Source organism: Lagopus leucura, unplaced genomic scaffold (genome assembly GCF_019238085.1).
Source record: "Lagopus leucura isolate 7727_CA_CO unplaced genomic scaffold, USGS_WTPT01 Super-Scaffold_100001, whole genome shotgun sequence".
Lineage (NCBI taxonomy): Eukaryota > Metazoa > Chordata > Aves > Galliformes > Phasianidae > Lagopus > Lagopus leucura.
The window spans coordinates 88,099,584-88,119,616 of record NW_024962262.1 but is presented as its reverse complement, the minus strand read 5'-3'; the positions used below and the strand labels follow the sequence as shown (position 1 = coordinate 88,119,616).

The 20,033-nt window shown below is 36.4% G+C and overlaps 1 protein-coding gene across 4 annotated transcripts in view; it reads left to right on the top strand.

The window, feature by feature from the left end:
• The window catches only part of EPHA6 (EPH receptor A6), a 495,246-nt gene that overhangs the window by 235,678 nt on the left and 239,535 nt on the right, over positions 1 to 20,033 (top strand). For 3 of the 4 annotated variants that reach the window (XM_042867712.1, XM_042867711.1, XM_042867714.1), the window contains exons 4-5: positions 11,466 to 11,621; positions 19,200 to 19,535. In XM_042867712.1, the coding sequence (XP_042723646.1) occupies positions 11,466 to 11,621; positions 19,200 to 19,535 (492 nt within the window). Of the gene's footprint in view, positions 1 to 10,346; positions 10,393 to 11,465; positions 11,622 to 19,199; positions 19,536 to 20,033 lie in introns of those variants that run through there. The other variant, XM_042867715.1, reaches the window with a different exon arrangement.

The following is a 20,033-nucleotide window of genomic DNA, read 5'->3' as shown; positions in this document are numbered from 1 at the left end:
ACCTACTTGAACTAGAACCAAAGCTAGTAATACAACGTTGGATTAGGAAATTCGTCTTTTTACAAGCACTGTGACAATAGGTGGAAAAGTGCAGAGAAGGACAAGACCATGACTTAAATGGGATGGATTATTTTTTCAGTCCCTATGCTAGCACCAGACTTGTGAAAAAATCATATAGTGATTGCTGTTCTGAGAAACTTAGCACACTTCTGCCTTCTCACTCCACACAAAAAGCCCTTCCGGAATCAAGTATAGCATAGCCACTATTTCAACTTTTCTTCTTTCCTTTATGAAAAGCAATTTTATATGCTGAATAGCTGCCAGTGAAGTTAAATAAACTGCTCCCTGTGTGCACTACAGCATAGTACTCTTGGTCTAACAGATTTTCTTGATTTCTTATTTCCATATTGCTTTAGTCTGACTACAGCAGCAATAGTTCCCTTTTTTCCTTTTTTTTTTTTTTTTTGAACCTCCAGAACAACCTCTGGATATATGTGCCACTGCAACACTCATTGTACGGATGTGCTCCACTCAGTTTAAGACACAAAAGTTCTTCCATTTTGCCTTGGCTTGTGCATTGAATAGGAGCTTGATGTGTTAAATACACCAAGTTCACCTGGAGATTTAAAGCATTCTCTCTACTTCTCTGACATGTAGCAGTGAGCTTTCCTGACTAGAGCACTTCTCCTTTTTGGTCTTTGCGTTACCAGTTTCCAGATCTGTCAGGGCAACTGACTAGAATAGGTCTTATACCCAAGCTGAGTAGAACAGGCCTTATACTCTAGACACCCAGCAGGGAACATGCTGAATGATGACTGCTACAGCTGACTGTCTGCTGTTTCAGTTCTAAAGATTTACATAGGTGCAGAATGCTTGGCATTACTTTTTTTCCAGGCAACTCAGAGACCAGCTTTACTAGAATGACAGAATGAAGAAAACATTTTCTTAAGAGTAAAACTTAACCATAATAATGATTAAAAATCAATTAAATGCATTATTATTATTAAGATTATACTTCAAAAATGAAGATTTTTTATGGCTGCTACTGATGAACTGGAGGACTCAATGAATATGTTCCATTCACTCCAGCACTGCACTGCCCCATAGCGTTCCTAGAGTTATAATGCTCCTGCTTGTCTAAAGACGAGTAGTGGAGATACTGGAGATGACTGCTTGGAGATGGAGTGGGCTTTTTCTTCTTTACTTCTCCTGCAGGCCTTTCTCATACCAGGAGTGCACATTGATGTATTGCTAGTAATCACTTCCCTGCTTTTCCACTGCCCTCACATTCCTGTTGTATTCCCTAATTATTCTGACCAATTTACTTATCCTTTTACTATCTTCCTAAAACACAGTGGTCTTCATTTAAAATCAGGCACTGTAGAAAACACTAGTTCAAGATTTAAGAAATCTGATTAATTGCAGATTTTCGATGGGGTCTTTCCATAAAGCATCAACAGAAAAAAAGACTAATTTGGGTACATAGCAGTGCAATTGAGCATGCATATTTCCTACCTCAGAAAACTTACTTATTTTCAGGAATCCCTTCTACACTGACCAGCGCACATAAGCCAGAAACAGTTAATAGAATATCCTGAGTTGGAAGGGACTCTCTAGGATCACCATGTCCACTTGTCAGCCTGCCCAGGAACTGGCAGCCTGTCTTGTCTCATTTCTCCCAATGCTAATACAACTACCCCAGTTTTCCAGCCATTTTTGTCACTTGCCACTTTGGTGAGATGTTTTTATGTTATTCTCGAGTAGATAAAAATAGCAGTAGTGTATTTTTACTTTGTGACTGAGCACAGCCTGCCTGTGTATTTTCAGTGCATTGAATATTGCTGAGACAATTTGAAGACAGTGTCAGCTGAGGACTTTCCAGAAACATCTTCCCCATCTTTTTAGGGAGAGATTCTGCCTTTACCAATTAACAAGAGCTTTTAGGGCCACATGCACTACATTTACAGTATATTTAGGTACAGAGCTCGTCACTGTCTTCACATGCTGGAATCACTGATAATTTCCACTAAAAATACTAAACCAGATTTGCTGTTCCTGACTGGAAATTATGAACCAAGTCTTCAAAGATCATGCTTTTATTAATGATGGTTCCTTGTGGTAATGCAGTAACAGCGCTGCAGCGATGTAGCTGTGCAAGTGTCTCTATGGTTAAAAACTCCTATTCTAATAGCTGCGGCCTTTTTATCGACTTGGTTGTCCAAAACACATGTTTATCTCAGATCACTGACACATCTTCTCTGGGCAGAGGATAATCACTGATTCTCTTTCAGGAACATCTACGTGGCATAAAAGCTGCTTTTGTTTTTAGCTCGAATTTGTTTATCAATGTTGGTGCTTATACCGATGTACCTGAATTAATCTCATGCAAAGTGAAACTCTACTGTCATCTCTGTAGCCCCTTTAGGCAGCTGTATCTGAGCTAAACATAACATGAGTTACAATATTATAACTTGTGCTGAAAAATTAGCTGTATTGATTCATCAGTGAAGATTATAAAAAGCATAAAATTCATTTAAAGATGAATTTTAAAAGGTTGCAGACCCTATTTAAAGCAGTGTAGCCTATTTTATGATCAGTATTTATTTTGCAAGACATGATCTTGACCTATAGTTACAGTGCTTGATATTTCCCATCAAATGAGCCTCTTTTCAACTACTTGCAATTTTGTCACTTTTCAATTTATTTATGCTGAACCATTCTTACCTGCCATCTCGGTGTTGTAGATGTAGACCTGAGAATTAAGTGAAAAGGAAAGTTTTATGCATACTGATACAACTTTCCCTGTCTTTCTTTGAATAGTATCTATGCTTCCAATATCATATTCTTAAATCTAAAAAAGTGTTTCAATATTCTTTTAAAAATATTTTTGAAAACAAAAACAAGATTTTTTTAAAAAGGTTAACAGTCTACACTGCATTGAGAAACATAACATTAGTACTTGAAGCTTAGCCAAACAACTGAATAATTTAGTCCATTATTTGGGAAATGTTACACATAATTGAATTTTCTGTTTGTGTATGGGTTTTGTTGTTTCTCCCTGATGAATTACAAGGTCTTGGGCATTAGCCTTTCTCCTGCAATGCTATATTGTAAATATTCTTTAGTTTTGTTGTTGTTGCTTTAGGATCAGGAAGGTACAATTACAAAACAAAGTCTAAATAGTTGTTTAGGAAATAAAGACCTTAAAGTACATCATATGTGGTAGTAATTGCATACACAGCTATTGCCCTCCCTTTTCCACAGAGAACTATGTGACATTTAATAATTCTACGTTTGATTTTGAGAATTGAGCATTGTTCTGTGCATAGCACAATGATCTCCATGGATAGGAACCTATAGAATAATCTGAAAACTAAGCATATTGGCCAAATATATTATTACACTGTAAAATAAACAATATTTTAATCGCACTCTTGCATCTCCTGAATCTTGGGATCACCTCTACTTCTTTTAATGTAGCCAATTTTTCCTATTAGTCATTTTAGATTTGTTTCACACTTCTGAGGAGAAAAATAACATAAAATTGAATTAGAAAACATTTCTATTATTCTTTTAAGCTACCAAGAGCCATTTTACATATAAACCTTATTATTATTAATATGTTCCTTAGCATCATACACACTTATTGATATACAGTAGAAATATTTTACTTTGCTCATTATAAATTTGAGAAATTGCATGTGACATAGGTCACATGGATCTTAAGCTTATGGTGTCCCAGTGTCTGGATTTCCTGTAATGTAATGCAAAAAGAATTAGGGATCATCACATATCCCATTACCCCTTTGGTTTTATTTCTTCTACTATATTGCATGTACATATATTTTTTTGTATAAAAAGCCATGTTTGTTTATGTAACATGTGTACATGCACGTACACTAACATTCCAAACAGAATACATGGTTTTCTCGGAGAGGGAACAAAGGTGGTGGGTGTTATGTTGTTTTGGAAGAATCCTAGAGATTGCTTTAACATATGTAGTACTGAAGCTTTCCTGGAATTAAAAAATAAATTAAAAAAGAAAAGGAAGAAATATATTAATTAACAGTGTGTTTAAGTCTGTATTTAAGTCTAGGAAGGCAATGTGTTAAAACAAGTGTGCCTAGTTTACACAGACATTCAGAAAAAACACGTAAGGTAATAAATATGATATATAGGCAATGTGACACTATAATTCTGCATGTAGTTAATAAAGAAAAGAGCACATTCCTACCCTGACTCTTTTTCTGAGCTCCAGTGTTCCCCTTGACACAGGTTAAGGGGAGGCCACAGTGCTGACAGCCAGTCCTCCTCCAAAACTTCTCAAATCTTTCCCTTACAGGCAATGACAAAGAATGCTTTTTGATAGACTCCGGAGCAACAGGAGCAACAGCTTAAGTCACCAAGTAATTGTTGCTCTGCATGCAAAAAGCCAAGTTTAACAATATAATTTGTTTTCACTCTGCAAAAGCTATTTGAGTCACCTCAGTGGCAAACAAGATGTTTCTCTTTGTTCTTATCAGAAGCCTTTAGTTGCCAACTTAAAAGGCTTTGAGAAGTAGCTGACAAAGCAGCTTAAGAAATGCAGAATAGTGTTCACCTGTGCTGTGCCGTGTGGATCCTAGCTCTTTGATGAACTATTGAATTGCATCTACTATGACAGGCAGCGATAAAATTAATATCATTGACTGTTCTCCTTGTCTGTGTGAGCTTTTGGGTAAAACGCAGATTCTTTAAAAACATGGTATGTGACCTGAATCACTGCTCCAGTTGTTATATTGCAACTGATATTTTATACCGGAAAAAAATGTATTGAGATGAACTGAAAATACTGTTTGATATACGCCAATTATCTCTTTTGTCATTGCTTGTAATCGTTTTAATAAATAGCCTCAGTAGAATTCTGGGAAATATGAGAATGAAAGAAAATAAGCCATGGAAAAAAAAAAAAAAACAACGAAACAACAGATTTATCACAAAGGGAAAGAATAATTAACTTAATTTACCTGTCTTCATCATGTACTTTAATTTGAAAAAGCGTGCCTGTTTTTTTCTTCTTCCTTGTTGCTTTCCAGAGTGAAAAGATGTGAGTAACGTTATCCTCTGTTCTTCACCTCAAACAGTAGGAATATAAAAAATCCGAAGATAGTGGCAAGCAAAGAGTCTGATTGGCAATGCAAACACAGATGCATTTGAGTGCATATCCCAGTACGCAGTTGTGTAATCTCATCAGATTTACTGCAGACAAAGAAGAGAATTAGTCCATTTTCCTAAAATGGTTAAGCCATTCTGTCACTAAGTTGTCTGTGAGTATGTGTGTGAGTATGTACCATCTGTGTGAAAGCAGCCAAAGAAGACTTTTGATTTTTTGACATATGATGTCTTATTCATGTGGCTTCAACTACATGTATGTTCCTTATTCTGTAATCTATCATAGCTGGTCATCCTCCTGTAGCTCATCATGCCTCATGTTTCTGACAACTCTTCATACATAGTTTCACTATCATTGCATAAAGTGTATCTCTTCTTATTCCCAGCCCATTTGTGACCTGAACACAGCAAGGATTATGTGAACAAAGAAAAGACATGAGATTAATTAATCAGATAGTACTGACATTTGAACACTATTATGCTAGCTTCTATTGTCCCAATTTTTTAATATCCTAATATTTGTCGTCATATTCTTTTGTAACTGTATTCTTTTGCACTACGTGCGTCTCATTATATTTTCTCTTGTTCTTTTCTATATTCTTATTTGTTCTTTTCTACGTACATTTAATAGAATATAAATAGATTAAAATATTATTATAGTTCCTACTGTCTGCACAGAGGCAGAGTCAAACAGGCTTTCTTAGATTGCTCTTTCTATAAAGTGATCAGATATCAGAAGATTAAGAGGATATTAAACTTGTAATATTTATATATTAACAGAACATAACAAATATAGAAGATATCAGTCTCATAGTACAATAGTGGATTTCAGTAAGCAATTTAAGAAGATGTATGAGGTGTGGAAAAGCATAGCAAATTGTATGTTTCAGAAAGATTAAACCAGCTCTTCCACAGAGCTACTGATAGTTACTATTCATTGTAATGACAGCAGTCTTTTTTAATTTGATTGATGGTCACTCAGCCATCTATAAAAATCCCATTTTCGTGAGAAATGTTTCCCGCACGCAGACCAGCAAATGTCAGGCACGCGTAAAAGTTGCTCCTTAGTTTCGTTTGCGTTCCCTTTTCTTGGTAACGGTTGATGGATTGAATTCAGGGCATTCAAGGCTGCTTGGATGGTGCTCTGGGTAGCCTGATCTCATGGGTGGCAATACTGCCCACCATGGCAGGAGGTTGGGACTGGGTGGTCTTTATGGTCTCCCTCCAATCTAAGCCATTCTGTGATTTTATCATTCTGTGATTCAGGTCTTATAAAACTGTGTGAAATCAGGGTAAGTCATTCACAATAATGAGCTCCACACAGCAGTGAAAATGTCCCTTTTGTTTTAAAGCAGAAAGTTTTGTGGCCACTAATACGGCCACCGTATCTGCATTTGTCAGCATGGAGTACCTGTCAGGTGAGGAAGGCACTCAACAGCCATAGCTTTCTTGATTAGAAAAGACTGGTCGTTGGCCCATTACCTTGTTTGTTACGCTGGATAAATCAAAAGAACCTTAAAAATATTGTCCAATCTAGCAGGAATTGAAGCCCTTACTCCTAACAACATGAGAAGTGCCACGAGAGCAGGGCCTGTTAGACCATGTGCAGCCTTTGTCTGGGTCTGCTGGCATTGGCAATTTATCTGAATTCCCAGTGGTACTTCGGTGTAGCATAGCTTTCTTTGCACTTTCTACAATATATATCCAGCTATTAGTTTGAGTTGTTGAACCACCACAGGACCTGCAGTGTCCAGGGCTCCCTGGCTAAGTCCAGGCAGGGCCTTGAACTTGAACTCTGCACTGACCCAGAGCCCTCATAGCTGAACACTTAGTGGGGAGAGGTGCTGGGGGGTCTTCTGGAGTGGTTATGGCCACAGGCTGTGCTGCCATGCATGGGGAAGAGCACAGGACCCTTTGGAAAGTGCCATACACCTACACTTGGGAAGCATTCAGGTTGTATCTTATTGCAAACAATGTCTTGGGGCTTTGGTGTACAACGCACCTCAACTGTTTTTACAGCCTCATTCAGCACCCCTGCACATAGCACCAACAGCACTAAAACTGTTTTGCAACTGCTGGATAAACACCTTCTCCTACTCTCAGCTACTTCTCGAAGACATCTTCTCGCTACATACTTCTCGAAGAGTTCACCAGAGCTTTGCAGAGTGTTCTCTTTGTATGCATTTATGTATAACACAATCAAAAACTAAATGTCATGCATTAAACATTAAATAAGGAAAATGATACTCATTACAAAGGTTTTATAACTTAAAACACCATAATCAAATCCTGATAAAGCTGTAGTAGTAGCGCATTCATAGGTGTGTTATCATTTGTGATGCCAATTAAATTGCCAGTACTTCTCTGTATGAGCCCTGGTATTTCACTGGAGAAAACTTTAGTGTCTTTGAATTGTTCATTCAGACACCCTGCTAATTATTTACCCATTAAGGCAATATTTTATTATCATCCCCCAGGCTTTACAAAAGTCAAATCTTATACAGTTCATATAATTAGTAGCTCAGAAAGTCACTTCTGTTAGATAAAGTTAGGGAAAATAAAATGCCTCTCAGTGATTTAGAGGTTAGGAAAAACAATGCTGTGTGGTAACAAACACAAAAACAAACTTTTTGCGGGGAGGAGGGATAGTCATCGATGCACAAATAATATCTGCAAATGATCTACTTAGCTATTAGCTGAGTGAGGGAGATGCTGTGATAAAACCTTTGAGAGTGCACATAGAAAACAAAATTTCCTGCATACATATGCATCTAGTACAAACTTTCAACTTACATGTAATGTATTTTACATAGGCTGTCATTTTGCATGGAGAAGATGGCTTTTTTATCCCTTTCCAAATACAAAACCATAACGTATTAATAATTAAGTCTCTGAGTTTCTGATTTGCCCATCATGCACTTTGTGCACTGTGTGAGTTCTGAAGAACAAAAAATAGAAATGATAGGAAGCTGGGCAAAAGCTAAAATCCTGCTTCATAAAGGAGTTCGGTTAACATTGAGCATGTAGGTAGTTGTGTTGATTATGCTCTTTAGGGAGTCATATCTTTATCCTTATTTTAGATACCATGTGATTTTAGGACTCTGGAGTTGAATGCCTCAAGCACTGTATATGGTTTGATATCACAGTGAGTAGCAGTGATGCAGTCTGTTATCTCATAGCAGATAATTTACAGACTCCAGTTTTGCAAAATGTTCTGTACAAATTGGAAATGGAACACAAATACCATTGACTTATTTGTACAGTTTTCCTCTAAGTGTTGATTGGAATTGCTTTGAGCTGGAAGTGGTCTTACAGAGCCTTAAGCCCCATGAAAGAGGCCAAACCATAGTCAGTCTTGCTAAAATATGCCAAAGAATTAGAGAGAATCTTCTTTTCTTCATGAGAGGACCAGGATTTACAGACCATGAGTTGTGTTAAGATATACTCAGCTTGTGCCTGTTTAGTAGCAGGCCATAAAACAACCTGCCAAAATCTAATTCATAACAAGTCAAAAGAAATCATAGTCCTTAAAATGTGGCATTGTACATGTTTTCTGTTAAATAAACTTTTAAAAACTTTGATAGTAAATCTAATTTTTACAAGTTTTCCATGGAAAATTATAAACAATTACATCTTGTTAAAGTTGAAATTCTGCCATTGAAGCATAATATTTGCTGGCAGAGTCTAAGCTGTGTATGGCAGCTGAAGTGCTGGTATTTCAGTCCTGTGCTGCATATTCAGTGATCTTAATAGACTGTTTTGTTTCACCTTGAATGTTGACAGTGAGCATTGAGTTACACCAAGAGATGAGTTCTCCCAGGCTTGTGAATATGCAAGAGTTTTTCAACTTGTTTAGGAAAGGCTGGATTTTATTTGAAAGTATGCAGTAATTGTGATTGTCTTATTCTACATTTGGATGTGGGGAGGGTTCTCAACAGCTTCATAAGCATAACCATATGAAAGATGCCCTGCTGTCTTCTTTTTGGAATGTATGGGATACATTTGACATGATGGTGCATGTATTTGGGTTGGCTTCAAAAGAAAGTAAAGGATCTACATATTCACCCATTTTTTACCCTGGCATTTTCATGAGTGTATACATGCTTTCTTTTAAGACAAAAACAAATCAAACTGTATTGAAACTTTAAATACACTCCAGAAAACCATTTAAGAATAAAACAATTGCATTTTTAAATTGGTAGTAATTTTCTCTTTGAATTTTGTATTAGTGAAAAGCTTAAAGTTCAAACTTATCTTGAAAGGGGAAGCTGTGTTTCTTTCGGTCCAAAGTGTTTTATTATTTGAGGAATGGAAGGGAAGATTGAGTTATTTAATGTCTGATAGAAAAGATTTTGGAAGTGATAAGAATTTTAAAAAGTATTCATTTGACTGCAAAGATAACCTTGAATTGCCAACTCTTTAATCACAGACTTCTTTGTGTGGCAACACACATATGAAAGGTAGCTATTAAAACAGTATTCATCTTCAGATAAGGCATGTTAGGGTTTGGGCATGAGAAAAACAGGCGCAAGCATTCATGCCACCCTTCCCACATTCTACTTTACTTCGTCTCTTACTTCCTTCCAGCAAGGTAGGAAGAGTCAGCATCACCAATACTGCTGTCTTCCTTACACCAAACCCACTGTCGTTCCAATCATTGGAAAATTGCCACTGACTGTAATCACACAGGTATCAGACCAGCAGCTATTTAAAGGGAAAATCCCTGCTGTTCCCACCTTTCTTATCTGTAGCACCAGAAATACTTTTATTTTTTTTCTTTAATGACAGCAGGGCAGAATTCCTTCTTCACATCCATTCAGCATAGTCAGAAGAACTCTCTGGAAGAACTGCTGAAATAGTTGAGTCATAATTAAGCTCTTATGCTTACATTTGAAAAATTGGCTTTGGATTCTGGTAAGGAATCAGCAGTTACTTTTTTTCAGCTCCTCTCACTCCTTGTCCCCCAGACACTTAATGAAACCACTTTGGTATCAAACAGGTGCTTTGGAATCAGAAGCAAAACTAATCTGTGCATATGTTATCTTAAAGTTAGTACCTTTTAATGACAAACCTACTTTGAATTGATAGTTTATCTGTAAAATTCATAATTCCTGGTGTTTATTTATAGAGCGTTATTGCCATATTGCAAGAGAAGGAAATGCAGCCTAGTTCCTGTAACGCAGTATAAAGGAAACAGTCCTGAATATGTCGAAACAAGAAAACTCCACATGGGTCTTAAAAGTAATAATTATAGCAAGAACTTTCATTGTACTGATGAAAATCAGGAGGAATTTGAGCCTGTGCTGTCTGTACATGCTAGAATTGCTCTTCAATTTGTTTTTGTTCTGTTTGTTGACGGGAATCAAAAGACAGTAACTGCAGAATATACTGGTGTGTGTTTAAACTTGGTAGCTGGAAGAAGAAAGGAAGAAATCTGTTTAAACGTGTGTGACAATTTCTGAGGACAGTTTAAAAATAATATTTCAGAATGCTAACCAGGCACTTTTATGAAAATTTAACTAGTTGTTTCTGCTTTAAAGGCCAACGGATGGGCATCTAAAGTTTTGCTGTCACCAACAACTTCTGGGACTCCATCTCCAGCTGGGTGGGCAGTGGGCTCTGATCATTGCAATATCTGTCCCCAGGGCAGCTGCTATCCCAGTTGTTTGTTAACACGGTAAAGAGTAGCCTGAGGCTTGCTGTAGTTTTGTGATGGATTTATTGGCACCTCTTTCCTAGTCTCCAAAGATTGTTGAAGCAACACCGCACAGCCTTTATTCCAATAAGGTGCAAAGGACCCATCTAATATGACCCTTCTGTAAGTGCCATCTCAGGGGACTGTGGACAGGTCAGACCTACCTGTAAGAACAGGGGTGTCATCCTTGTCATCAAGGCATTGTGAGGACAAGCATCTTGAGCCTTACGAATCTCCATTACTTCAATAAGGAAGCCATATAAATAGAATTGACGGATGAGAAAGTATCCCATTCTTTCTATTTATTAATATACAGAACAGACATAGATCATAGACAGTGTGCTTGTGTTTACTGATATTAGTGAAGTTTTCTAGGTGACAACTTCAAGCAGCAGCAAGGGCTGTCAATATATTAGGAAGCTGTCTCTTTCAATGTTTTCACATCAGATACCAAGAAAAGCATTTTTTTGTTGTTGTCTGTAGACCAAAACAAAAACTTTAAACTGGTGAGAATAATATGTATCTAGGTTGAAAGAGAACGCGTTATAACTGCATGAAGCAGATTTTACCTATGGCCAAATCTTGCTGCTATTAATGACATTATTTTCTTGTTTTGCAGCTTGCAGGCCTGGATTCTATAAAGCATTTGCTGGAAATGTAAAGTGCTCCAAGTGCCCTCCACACAGTTCAACCTATGTTGAAGCAACTTCAGTATGTCAGTGTGAAAAAGGTTACTTCAGAGCTGAGAAAGATCCACCAACTATGGCATGTACCCGTAAGTCTGATCAGTACCAGTCTCTGCAATTCTCTTGCATGCATCATTTTTGTATTTAAAAAAACAATGGCACATTTTATGAAGAATCCTGCTAAAAATTACCAATAGAGATTTTTAAAATCAAATTTTGAACAGCAGAATTTTATTTAGTACTGGTATCCCTGAAAATACTGACATGTTTTGTACTTCAACGATTTATTAACTTGTAGTTCTGACAAGTAATATAAGGTTTGTAATCACTGTCATAGAGATTGCAATGTTGAATTTTAATTATCAGTATATATTTTGAAGACATGAAAATATGTGCAACATCCAAAAAACTGAGGATGCTTATAAACAACAACAAAAAACTGATATGGCATAAACTCCTGTCTCCTCAGATTAAAAAAAATAAATAAATAAGAGTACTGTTGCAATAACTAGCAGTGCACAGTCAATTTTTTGGTGTGTCTGATCATGTAAAAGTAACTGAGCTGACAGCAGTAGAGTCAAACCTTTTCCCATGCTAACGGTAGTGTCACCATATGGCACTGTTCTGGGTAAATTGGGAATATACCATACAATTTGGATTCATGAAGTTCTAGGCATTCCATACTCCTAAGATCATTACACAGACTAAGCCTTGTCTGTCTACTGAATGGGAGTGATCTTCATCAAAAATGACATTTCACAGATCCATGGAGCTTATCAGGAAGTTGTCTAATCTAACCATAGAGCATTCAGAGGTGAAGGGTAAGTCCCAGTCTCCAGCTGCTGAAGAGACATAATGTCATGACACATAAGGTTCAAATAAGGACTTCAACCCAAGTAGCACAATCTGCTGTCAGACCACTCTGGAGCAAAGCACATAGGCCTGTCATTTTTCACAGAATATGCGAGGGGGAAAAACTCTGTTTATCCAGACTTCCCACAGGAAGATGGGCTTACATATAATTCCAGTCAAATGAGTGCCCTGAGCACAGGCCTTGAAAACTTACCCACAGAACTAACACACAATCCAGGCACCCTTGACAGTTTCATGCTTAAGACAATGGTTTCACTCATGCATTATGTACATCTGAATCCATATTGTTTATGTCATTGATTTTTCATTTACAAAGGACAGTTCTCTGAAAAATTACTCATGCGTGGCAAAAGGTTTCCCTCATTGTCTTTCAGGGCTCGGTTTTAAACCCTGCTACTCACTACTGTTGGTAAGGTTTGTGAGGTGTGTGTGATCCATGTGGCATCAAGGGAGTGGGTACTTACAGCACCCTGAATCCCTCTTCCTCACACTATAAAAAACTGCAGAGAGCTGCTTTGGTTGAAAACTGTCAGTAAAGACTTTTTGCCAGACCACTTTGTTTTTCTGAGGACATCAGGCAAAGCAACCAAGTGAACTGAGGAAAAGAAGAAAACAACCACAACATCTCATCTCACTTCAGCCTTGAAGAAATAGTAAGGGAGACAGTGAACCACATTCTAGTTTTTGCCTTGTTCCTTGTTCAGTGCCACCATGCATTACCTCTTATTCAGCCTAGATTGCAAGGTGTCAGTGCTTCATTGAATGTAACAGCAGATATATTCATCTTATACCTACAATGATGATTATTTCACTAATTGTCAGCTCTGCAAATGACTAAGCTTCTGACAGGCAGACTGTGCTCTTATCTTCTTTCACATCATCAGTAATGAAGAATCTGCAGACCAAATTATTCCCTAAGTGGTATATTTAGCCCCACTGCTTTCAAATTATGCTCTCAGTTATTAAAATTGTTTGTCATAAATGCAACCTCACTGCTTTTGGAGGATCTGTACAGATGTGACTAATTTAAATTTAATAAACAAAGATACTAGTGATGTATGAGACAGGTTAGAATTTAGCTTGTTTCTTCCAAACTGTCATGCTTTGCTCTAATAAGAGGAGATGAAAAGTTAGGAAAAAATAAGCCACCTAAAATTCATAAAGAGAAAGGGCTGTACAGTAAGAAAATGAATTTTGTACATAACTATTCTTGGACCAAATCTACATTTTTTATGTCAACCTGCAAATTTGTGTTCTGACGTATTAGTCACATTTTTCTTCTGACTTTTTAATCAAGAGTCATTCTTGAATCAAACACAGAATTAATAGTGAATTCACTTTAAAAACCCCTTCATCTTGAAATATTTTAAACCAACTACATTCATGCCTTTTTTATTTGCTCCCTAGATCCTGCAAAGCAAGATGGCTAAAATAGGTAGATCACAGCATTATAGACTCACATAGAGGGCTTGGGTTGAAAGGGACCTTAGAGAGCACCCAGTTTCAATGCACTGCCGTGTGCAAGGTTGCCACCCACTAGATCAGGTGCCCAGATTTTTTCTTTCTTTCTTCGCATTCCTTTGTGGGATTAGACATTATTTCTCACTCCAGTATTTTTTCCTTGGTACTGAAAAACTTGCATAAGCAGCAGTATGGAGATTAATGGCCTTGATTTAAGACGCCATGCATTTAAGAGCCTAGCTTCAGGCATCCATTTTTTTTAAGCTCAGCTTCGAATCTAGTATTATTAATTCTGCACAAGTGCATATTGTATGTTTTTCCTAAATTGTACAGTATTTTATAGGAGCATGTACTTTGTAGAAAAGCATAATAGAAGGGAAAAAGAAAGTGACATTAGGATGTATTGTTAATTACTTTCTCCTAGCCTTTTTCCACTTGATTGACATTTTTTATCAATCTCTTGCTACTGTTCTTTATCCTTATTGTATTTCTTTGCCATATGTGAATGTACTCTATCACTGATCTCTCTGTACATACAGTGAGCAACAAATAGCAGCATTACCTAATTCTCCATCTGATTACTGTGTACATAAACTCTAACATTTTCTACTATAATGTAATTGGATAGATTGATCCATCTTTTCAAGGTCAGAGACAGGCAAATTTATGTTGGGTCTCTGGGTCTGAATATGTCTCTTTTCATATTAAGAGACATATTAAGACATATTGTTTCATATTAATTAAACAATTTTGCAGCAGTAGTGCTTATGTTCTGTTCAGTAACCACTGCTACAAACCGTATCCTCTATACTGAAGCTCCTTAAGGTCCACCTCTGTTTTCCAGCAGTAAAATCAAGCAACATGCTTGAAGCCTTTGACTCTACTGCTGCTATTGTTATTTATATGCATATATTTGGGTGCAATTTATGATTATGCTCAGACTTAGAATATTCCTTTGCAGTCACCAGTTCCTATCATGTGGAAATTCTTCCTTCCTGCCTCACTGAGAAAGAAATAAGTAATTCTGAAAAGGCAAAAGTGTCATACAGCATTCCAAACCAAGTGGCAATACTCATCTATATTGCATATATGTGTATATATAAGAAAGCTACTATGAGCACAGGGGACACAGCTAGATGCTGATTCTGGGTATTCTAAGGAGGTGATTAATTTCAGCCACATTCACTGTGAATTTAGTAGTCAAGTAACACCCAATTATTAGAGTTTAGTAGTTGGTAATGAGCAGTTCTCACTTGAAAAAGCAGAAAGTATTTTCCAGACTGTCATTGCCCAGTGTTTAAATACTACATTGCCTTCACTAGACTTCTGCAGCATTTTGACTGCTCCTCCCTCCTTCCACGAAGGGCAAAATGCACTTCACCTTCATGGAAGGAGAGGATGCACAAAGAAGTTAAATGAGGTACAAATCACTGCATGAGGCATAAACTCAGCTCTGTAGCTTTTGGAGTGAGTCCTCTTCTCCATAATAAATCAGTTCCAGTCTGCTCCACAGAGAGTGTAGAGATAGTTTTTTTCATTATAATTTGTAAATGACATTGTTCACACCCAGGCTGTTTTTATCCAAAAAGCAGAAGAGCTGCCTTTTTTTCCAGTGCTCAACCATCTGAAGTGTCTTACTCTTCTACATAAAATCTTAAGTCACAAATTTTGCTGTTGAGAAAAGGATCCATCATTTTCACCAGTATACTTGATTTCCTTAAAAATCAGTGTAAGGAAATCCCCAAGAGTTTTGCCCATAGACGTCTGCAGAAGGGTTATTGCTGCCAAGATTTTTGATGTGTTGAATAATCTTTGTATAATTTATAAATGATAACAAAGCAATCAGGCCACATTCATAAAAGCCCAATGACACATAATTTAGCTGAATCTGAGGGCTAGAATTAATTGTTTCTCTTTGTTCCAAGTTCTAAATCTTAGTAAATGATTCACTGCATGTCATTACAGCTTAATATTTGCATGAAATCACAGTTTAACTGGCATAATTTAACAGCAATTAAAAAGCTATTTAATCATCATGCAAATTGGCATGAGGGGCTTTCAGTATGAAGGGTGAAGTTTTTTTTCAGACGGACAGCCATTACTTTCAGACATCCCTAATGTAATTGATTATGTTCTCCTATTTCATTGAATTGTGAATATACAATAATTCATGTTTCCTATTATAATTGAGAATTAAATCCCAAATCATGAATATAGCATATTCATAGAAAATTAGGAATTTTACCTTACATGTACATAGAACTACAAATCAAACAAATTAATTTTTTTTTTAAAGGAAAAAAAAATGTTTCCTGGTGCCCAGATACACATTAAATCATATGTTTTGGCCTGCTGGAGCCTCTGAAGTAACATATAAAACCTGAGCTGTGATGACCCATTGTCATATCTGTTGTTTATGTAAGGTAAAATTTAAACTAGTTTCAAAACACCGGCTCCAGTCCTGTGAGTGATGACACACATGCTTAATTTTAAGTGCATGAGTATTATCAATTGTTTCATGGGGGTTACAGATCAGCTTAAAGTCATGCGAACACAGGGATGTGATTGGGCTCATCCTCCATATTCCTAACACTCCTCATTGATTTTAACAACGAGAACTTGTTAAGACCAGTCATTATTTAATTATAGCAATGTATTTAGAGGAAACATAATTATCCTCTCTTCTACACATAAATACTAAGAACTGAAGCTGAATTCATCCATTCTGGTTTTAGTTTATTCCAGTCAAAGAACTGTTTTCCAGAGTAGCTTCAACTGCCAATGTCATTGTAATTTTACAGGAAGTTAAGGTTTTAAATCTGAGACACTCTCAGATTGTAGAGGCTTGTTTACTACATCAGCATCTTCAAGGCTGTACCTTGCCTCTGCTGTCCGCATCAGTGGAAAAATGAAGCATCAATGTAAATAGTCATTGTTAACAAGTTACATTTATAAATACTTCCATATTACGTTATTTCGTATTTCACTATTAGATTTATCACAGCCAGAGGCCAGGAAAGAAATAGTCGAAATGATTTGTGAACATAAAAACTGCAAACTACAAAAATAATTTTCATCTGTCAGGTTCCAGAAATATTCATCTTCAGCACAAATGAGGCACATAACATTCAGCAAATATTTCCTCTCTACCATGAATAATAACTGCTCTTTACTTTTGCCCTACCATAAACTTTACGCAGGTAAATATAAAAATGAATACATAATTCAAAATATTTTAAATCTTCTTATCCACTGAAAAAAAAAAAAGTAATATAGTACCTCCAAGTACTTTAATGATCAAATGCTTGAAATCTAATACCTAACTCTTCATTAACCTTAGGGCAAAAATCATTCTAATAAAACCATAGTTCCTGCTGTTTAGTATTACAAAAGTATCAGAAGTCAAAAAGCAACTCAAATGTTCAACTACAATTCACAGAAAACCCCAGCATTTTTTAGTTCACATCATTCCTCCCATGTCATATAAACAGTTTTTCCTTTTATAAGCATTCCAGCTTTTATTCTTATGCTGCATAAATAAACAGATAACATCACTTTAAAATTATAAATTTTGATGAACAGTGACATTTTGTTCTGCAACTATTATTGCCTCTTTCCTTCTTTCAAGTTAGAAGTAATTCTCTCTGCAAAACGTAGGTATAATTGTATAGATCTTTACCATTGTACAGTATTCTGCTAAAATATAAGATGAAGTAATGTTTTCAATTAAGGTATGGTCTGTTTTTGTAGTCTAGGTCATCTTCAAGAAATAAGAAATTGAGTAAATAAGTTTAGTTCAGTTATAGGTGCATATTTACGAGCTACTCATAAGCTTGATTTTCTAAATCACAGCATCTTTGCTCAGCCAAAAAAAGTAGCTTAAAATAATGCAAATATTAAGAAAAAATAAGATTTAAAAATTTGAATTGAATAACTAGGAAAAAGTGATCTAACTTGATTATATTTTTTTAACTGAGATTTTGAATCCAAATTTATATGTGGAATAGCATGAGGAGCTTTAGTAATTTTGTTTTCCTTCCTAATGCAAAGTTATGATTTACCTGACTATCCTTTGGGCATAGGCCTTGTCCTCATGCTACAGATTGTTGAATTGGAACTTATAAATGTGTTGATTAATTATTTGGGGGGGGTTGTTAGTTTGGTTATTTAGTTCTTCTCTGATTGTCTTAAATTTCTATAAAAGATAGTTACGATATTTCATTTATCTGACTTTCTCAGAGTGGACTGACTTCACTGCTCAATTTCTGGAGTGAAATCTACAACAATGAGCTGAGATCATTTTCAAATGTTTTGTACAGTCCTTCAGGCTGCTTTAGAGTCCTTGGAATAATGAAAAGCTCACTCAAAGTTTAACCAGTGTCTCATAGCTATGTCTTAATGGCAGGTTGTGTAAATCATGAACATCTGTAAAGCAAGTTTAAAATTTTGAAAGCTCTACTAACAATTGACTGAACTGTCCTCGTGCACTCTGACTTAATCTTGAGATCTGAAAATGTAACGCTCATTGAAGTCAACAAAAATACAGAAATCACCAGTTGGGTTTACCACATTTGTCTTACATCCAAACCTGTAGCATAAAGCCTTGAGTTTTGTCCTGTGTGTAAGTTTTACGGATGTTTAGAAACTGTCTTTGAAAACTGTGTGTCCTTTGAAAACCGTGTGTCTGTCTTTTGTGTCTAATGCTCTTAACCTGTGACCACCTACCTCCATTAATGAATAACAGCAAAGAAATCCCAGAGGATAATAGCAGGAAATGATAGGGGGAAAAAAAGAAAATCTGACTGCAGGATTAATACAAACAATTTTAGTTCTTGTACTTATTCGGAAGCTGTTATTTATTTATTTGCTTACTCATTTTAACTCTTATAAAACATCAAAGAGCGTAAGTATCAGAAAAGCCTACTTTGCTAAACGTAGAATAAGGAAGTAATTTTTGTGGTTAAAGCTCAACATCAGTACCCTACAAGATCAGTTGATATTTTGTGCAAATTTGTGTTACCAAGCCTAACTTGGACGTTCCCAACTAATTTATATGTTGCCCTAAATTATTTCTGAAATAAATTCTAACTCATTTAGATTTTTCAACTTCTTATAATGTTGCCTATTTATTCTTTCTGGTTAATATTCAAGGAATTTAATTGTCTAGACAATTTCTAAAATTTTTCTTTTAATTCACTATTCAGTCATCAGTGTTTTAATGCCTGTTTGTAAATAATTGCCTTAACATTAATATAATTATTTATGTATCTCCTCCCCCCCGCCCCCCCAATGGGCAGTTGTCACTTAGCAGTCTTTCTTTACCTTCTTTCCAGGGCCACCTTCTGCTCCCAGAAATGTGATTTTTAACATTAACGAAACAGCTCTCATGTTGGAATGGAGCCCACCAAGTGATACCGGAGGAAGAAAAGATCTCACTTACAGTGTCATCTGTAAGAAATGTGGGTCAGATGCCAGCCAGTGTGAAATATGTGGGGGAGGAATCCGCTTCATTCCCAGGCACACAGGTCTCATCAACTCCTCTGTGACGGTGCTGGACTTCGTGTCACATGTGAACTACACCTTTGAAATCGAGGCCACGAATGGCGTCTCGGAGTTGAGTTTCTCTCCCAAGCAGTTCACAGCTATCACAGTTACCACAGACCAAGATGGTAAGTCACTGTACTGCATGTCTGCTACTTTGACCCTGTCATCCCTGCATATACTGGGGGTATCATTTAGATTTTTCGAAATCTAGGTCAGGGAGTTTGATGCTTTGCAGGTTGCAACGTGCTTTTATGTGTGACAGCTTTCAGTTGCTGCTGATGAGGGCACTAAGTGTTTTTGTTAGTTTTGGCCATTGAGCCTATTACACAGGGCATGAAATCATATCTTTTTGTTTAAAACATCTTTCTGTATAAATTGAGTGCATGCTTTAACTACCTGAATCTACTAGTGGTTTGTCACAACTGGAGTCTGTGTCTGATGCTTTTCGAAGTCTTTCCATAGGATTTTGGTTTTGAAAAACTAAAGCACCACTTTATCCATCAATTTACAATTTATAGGTAAAATAAAAGCAAACTGGTTTCCTTTAGTATCCATGTTTCTTAGTATGAGTACAGTGTGCTTCACTGTAAGATACTCCAACATCCGTATGAGCCATTTTCTTA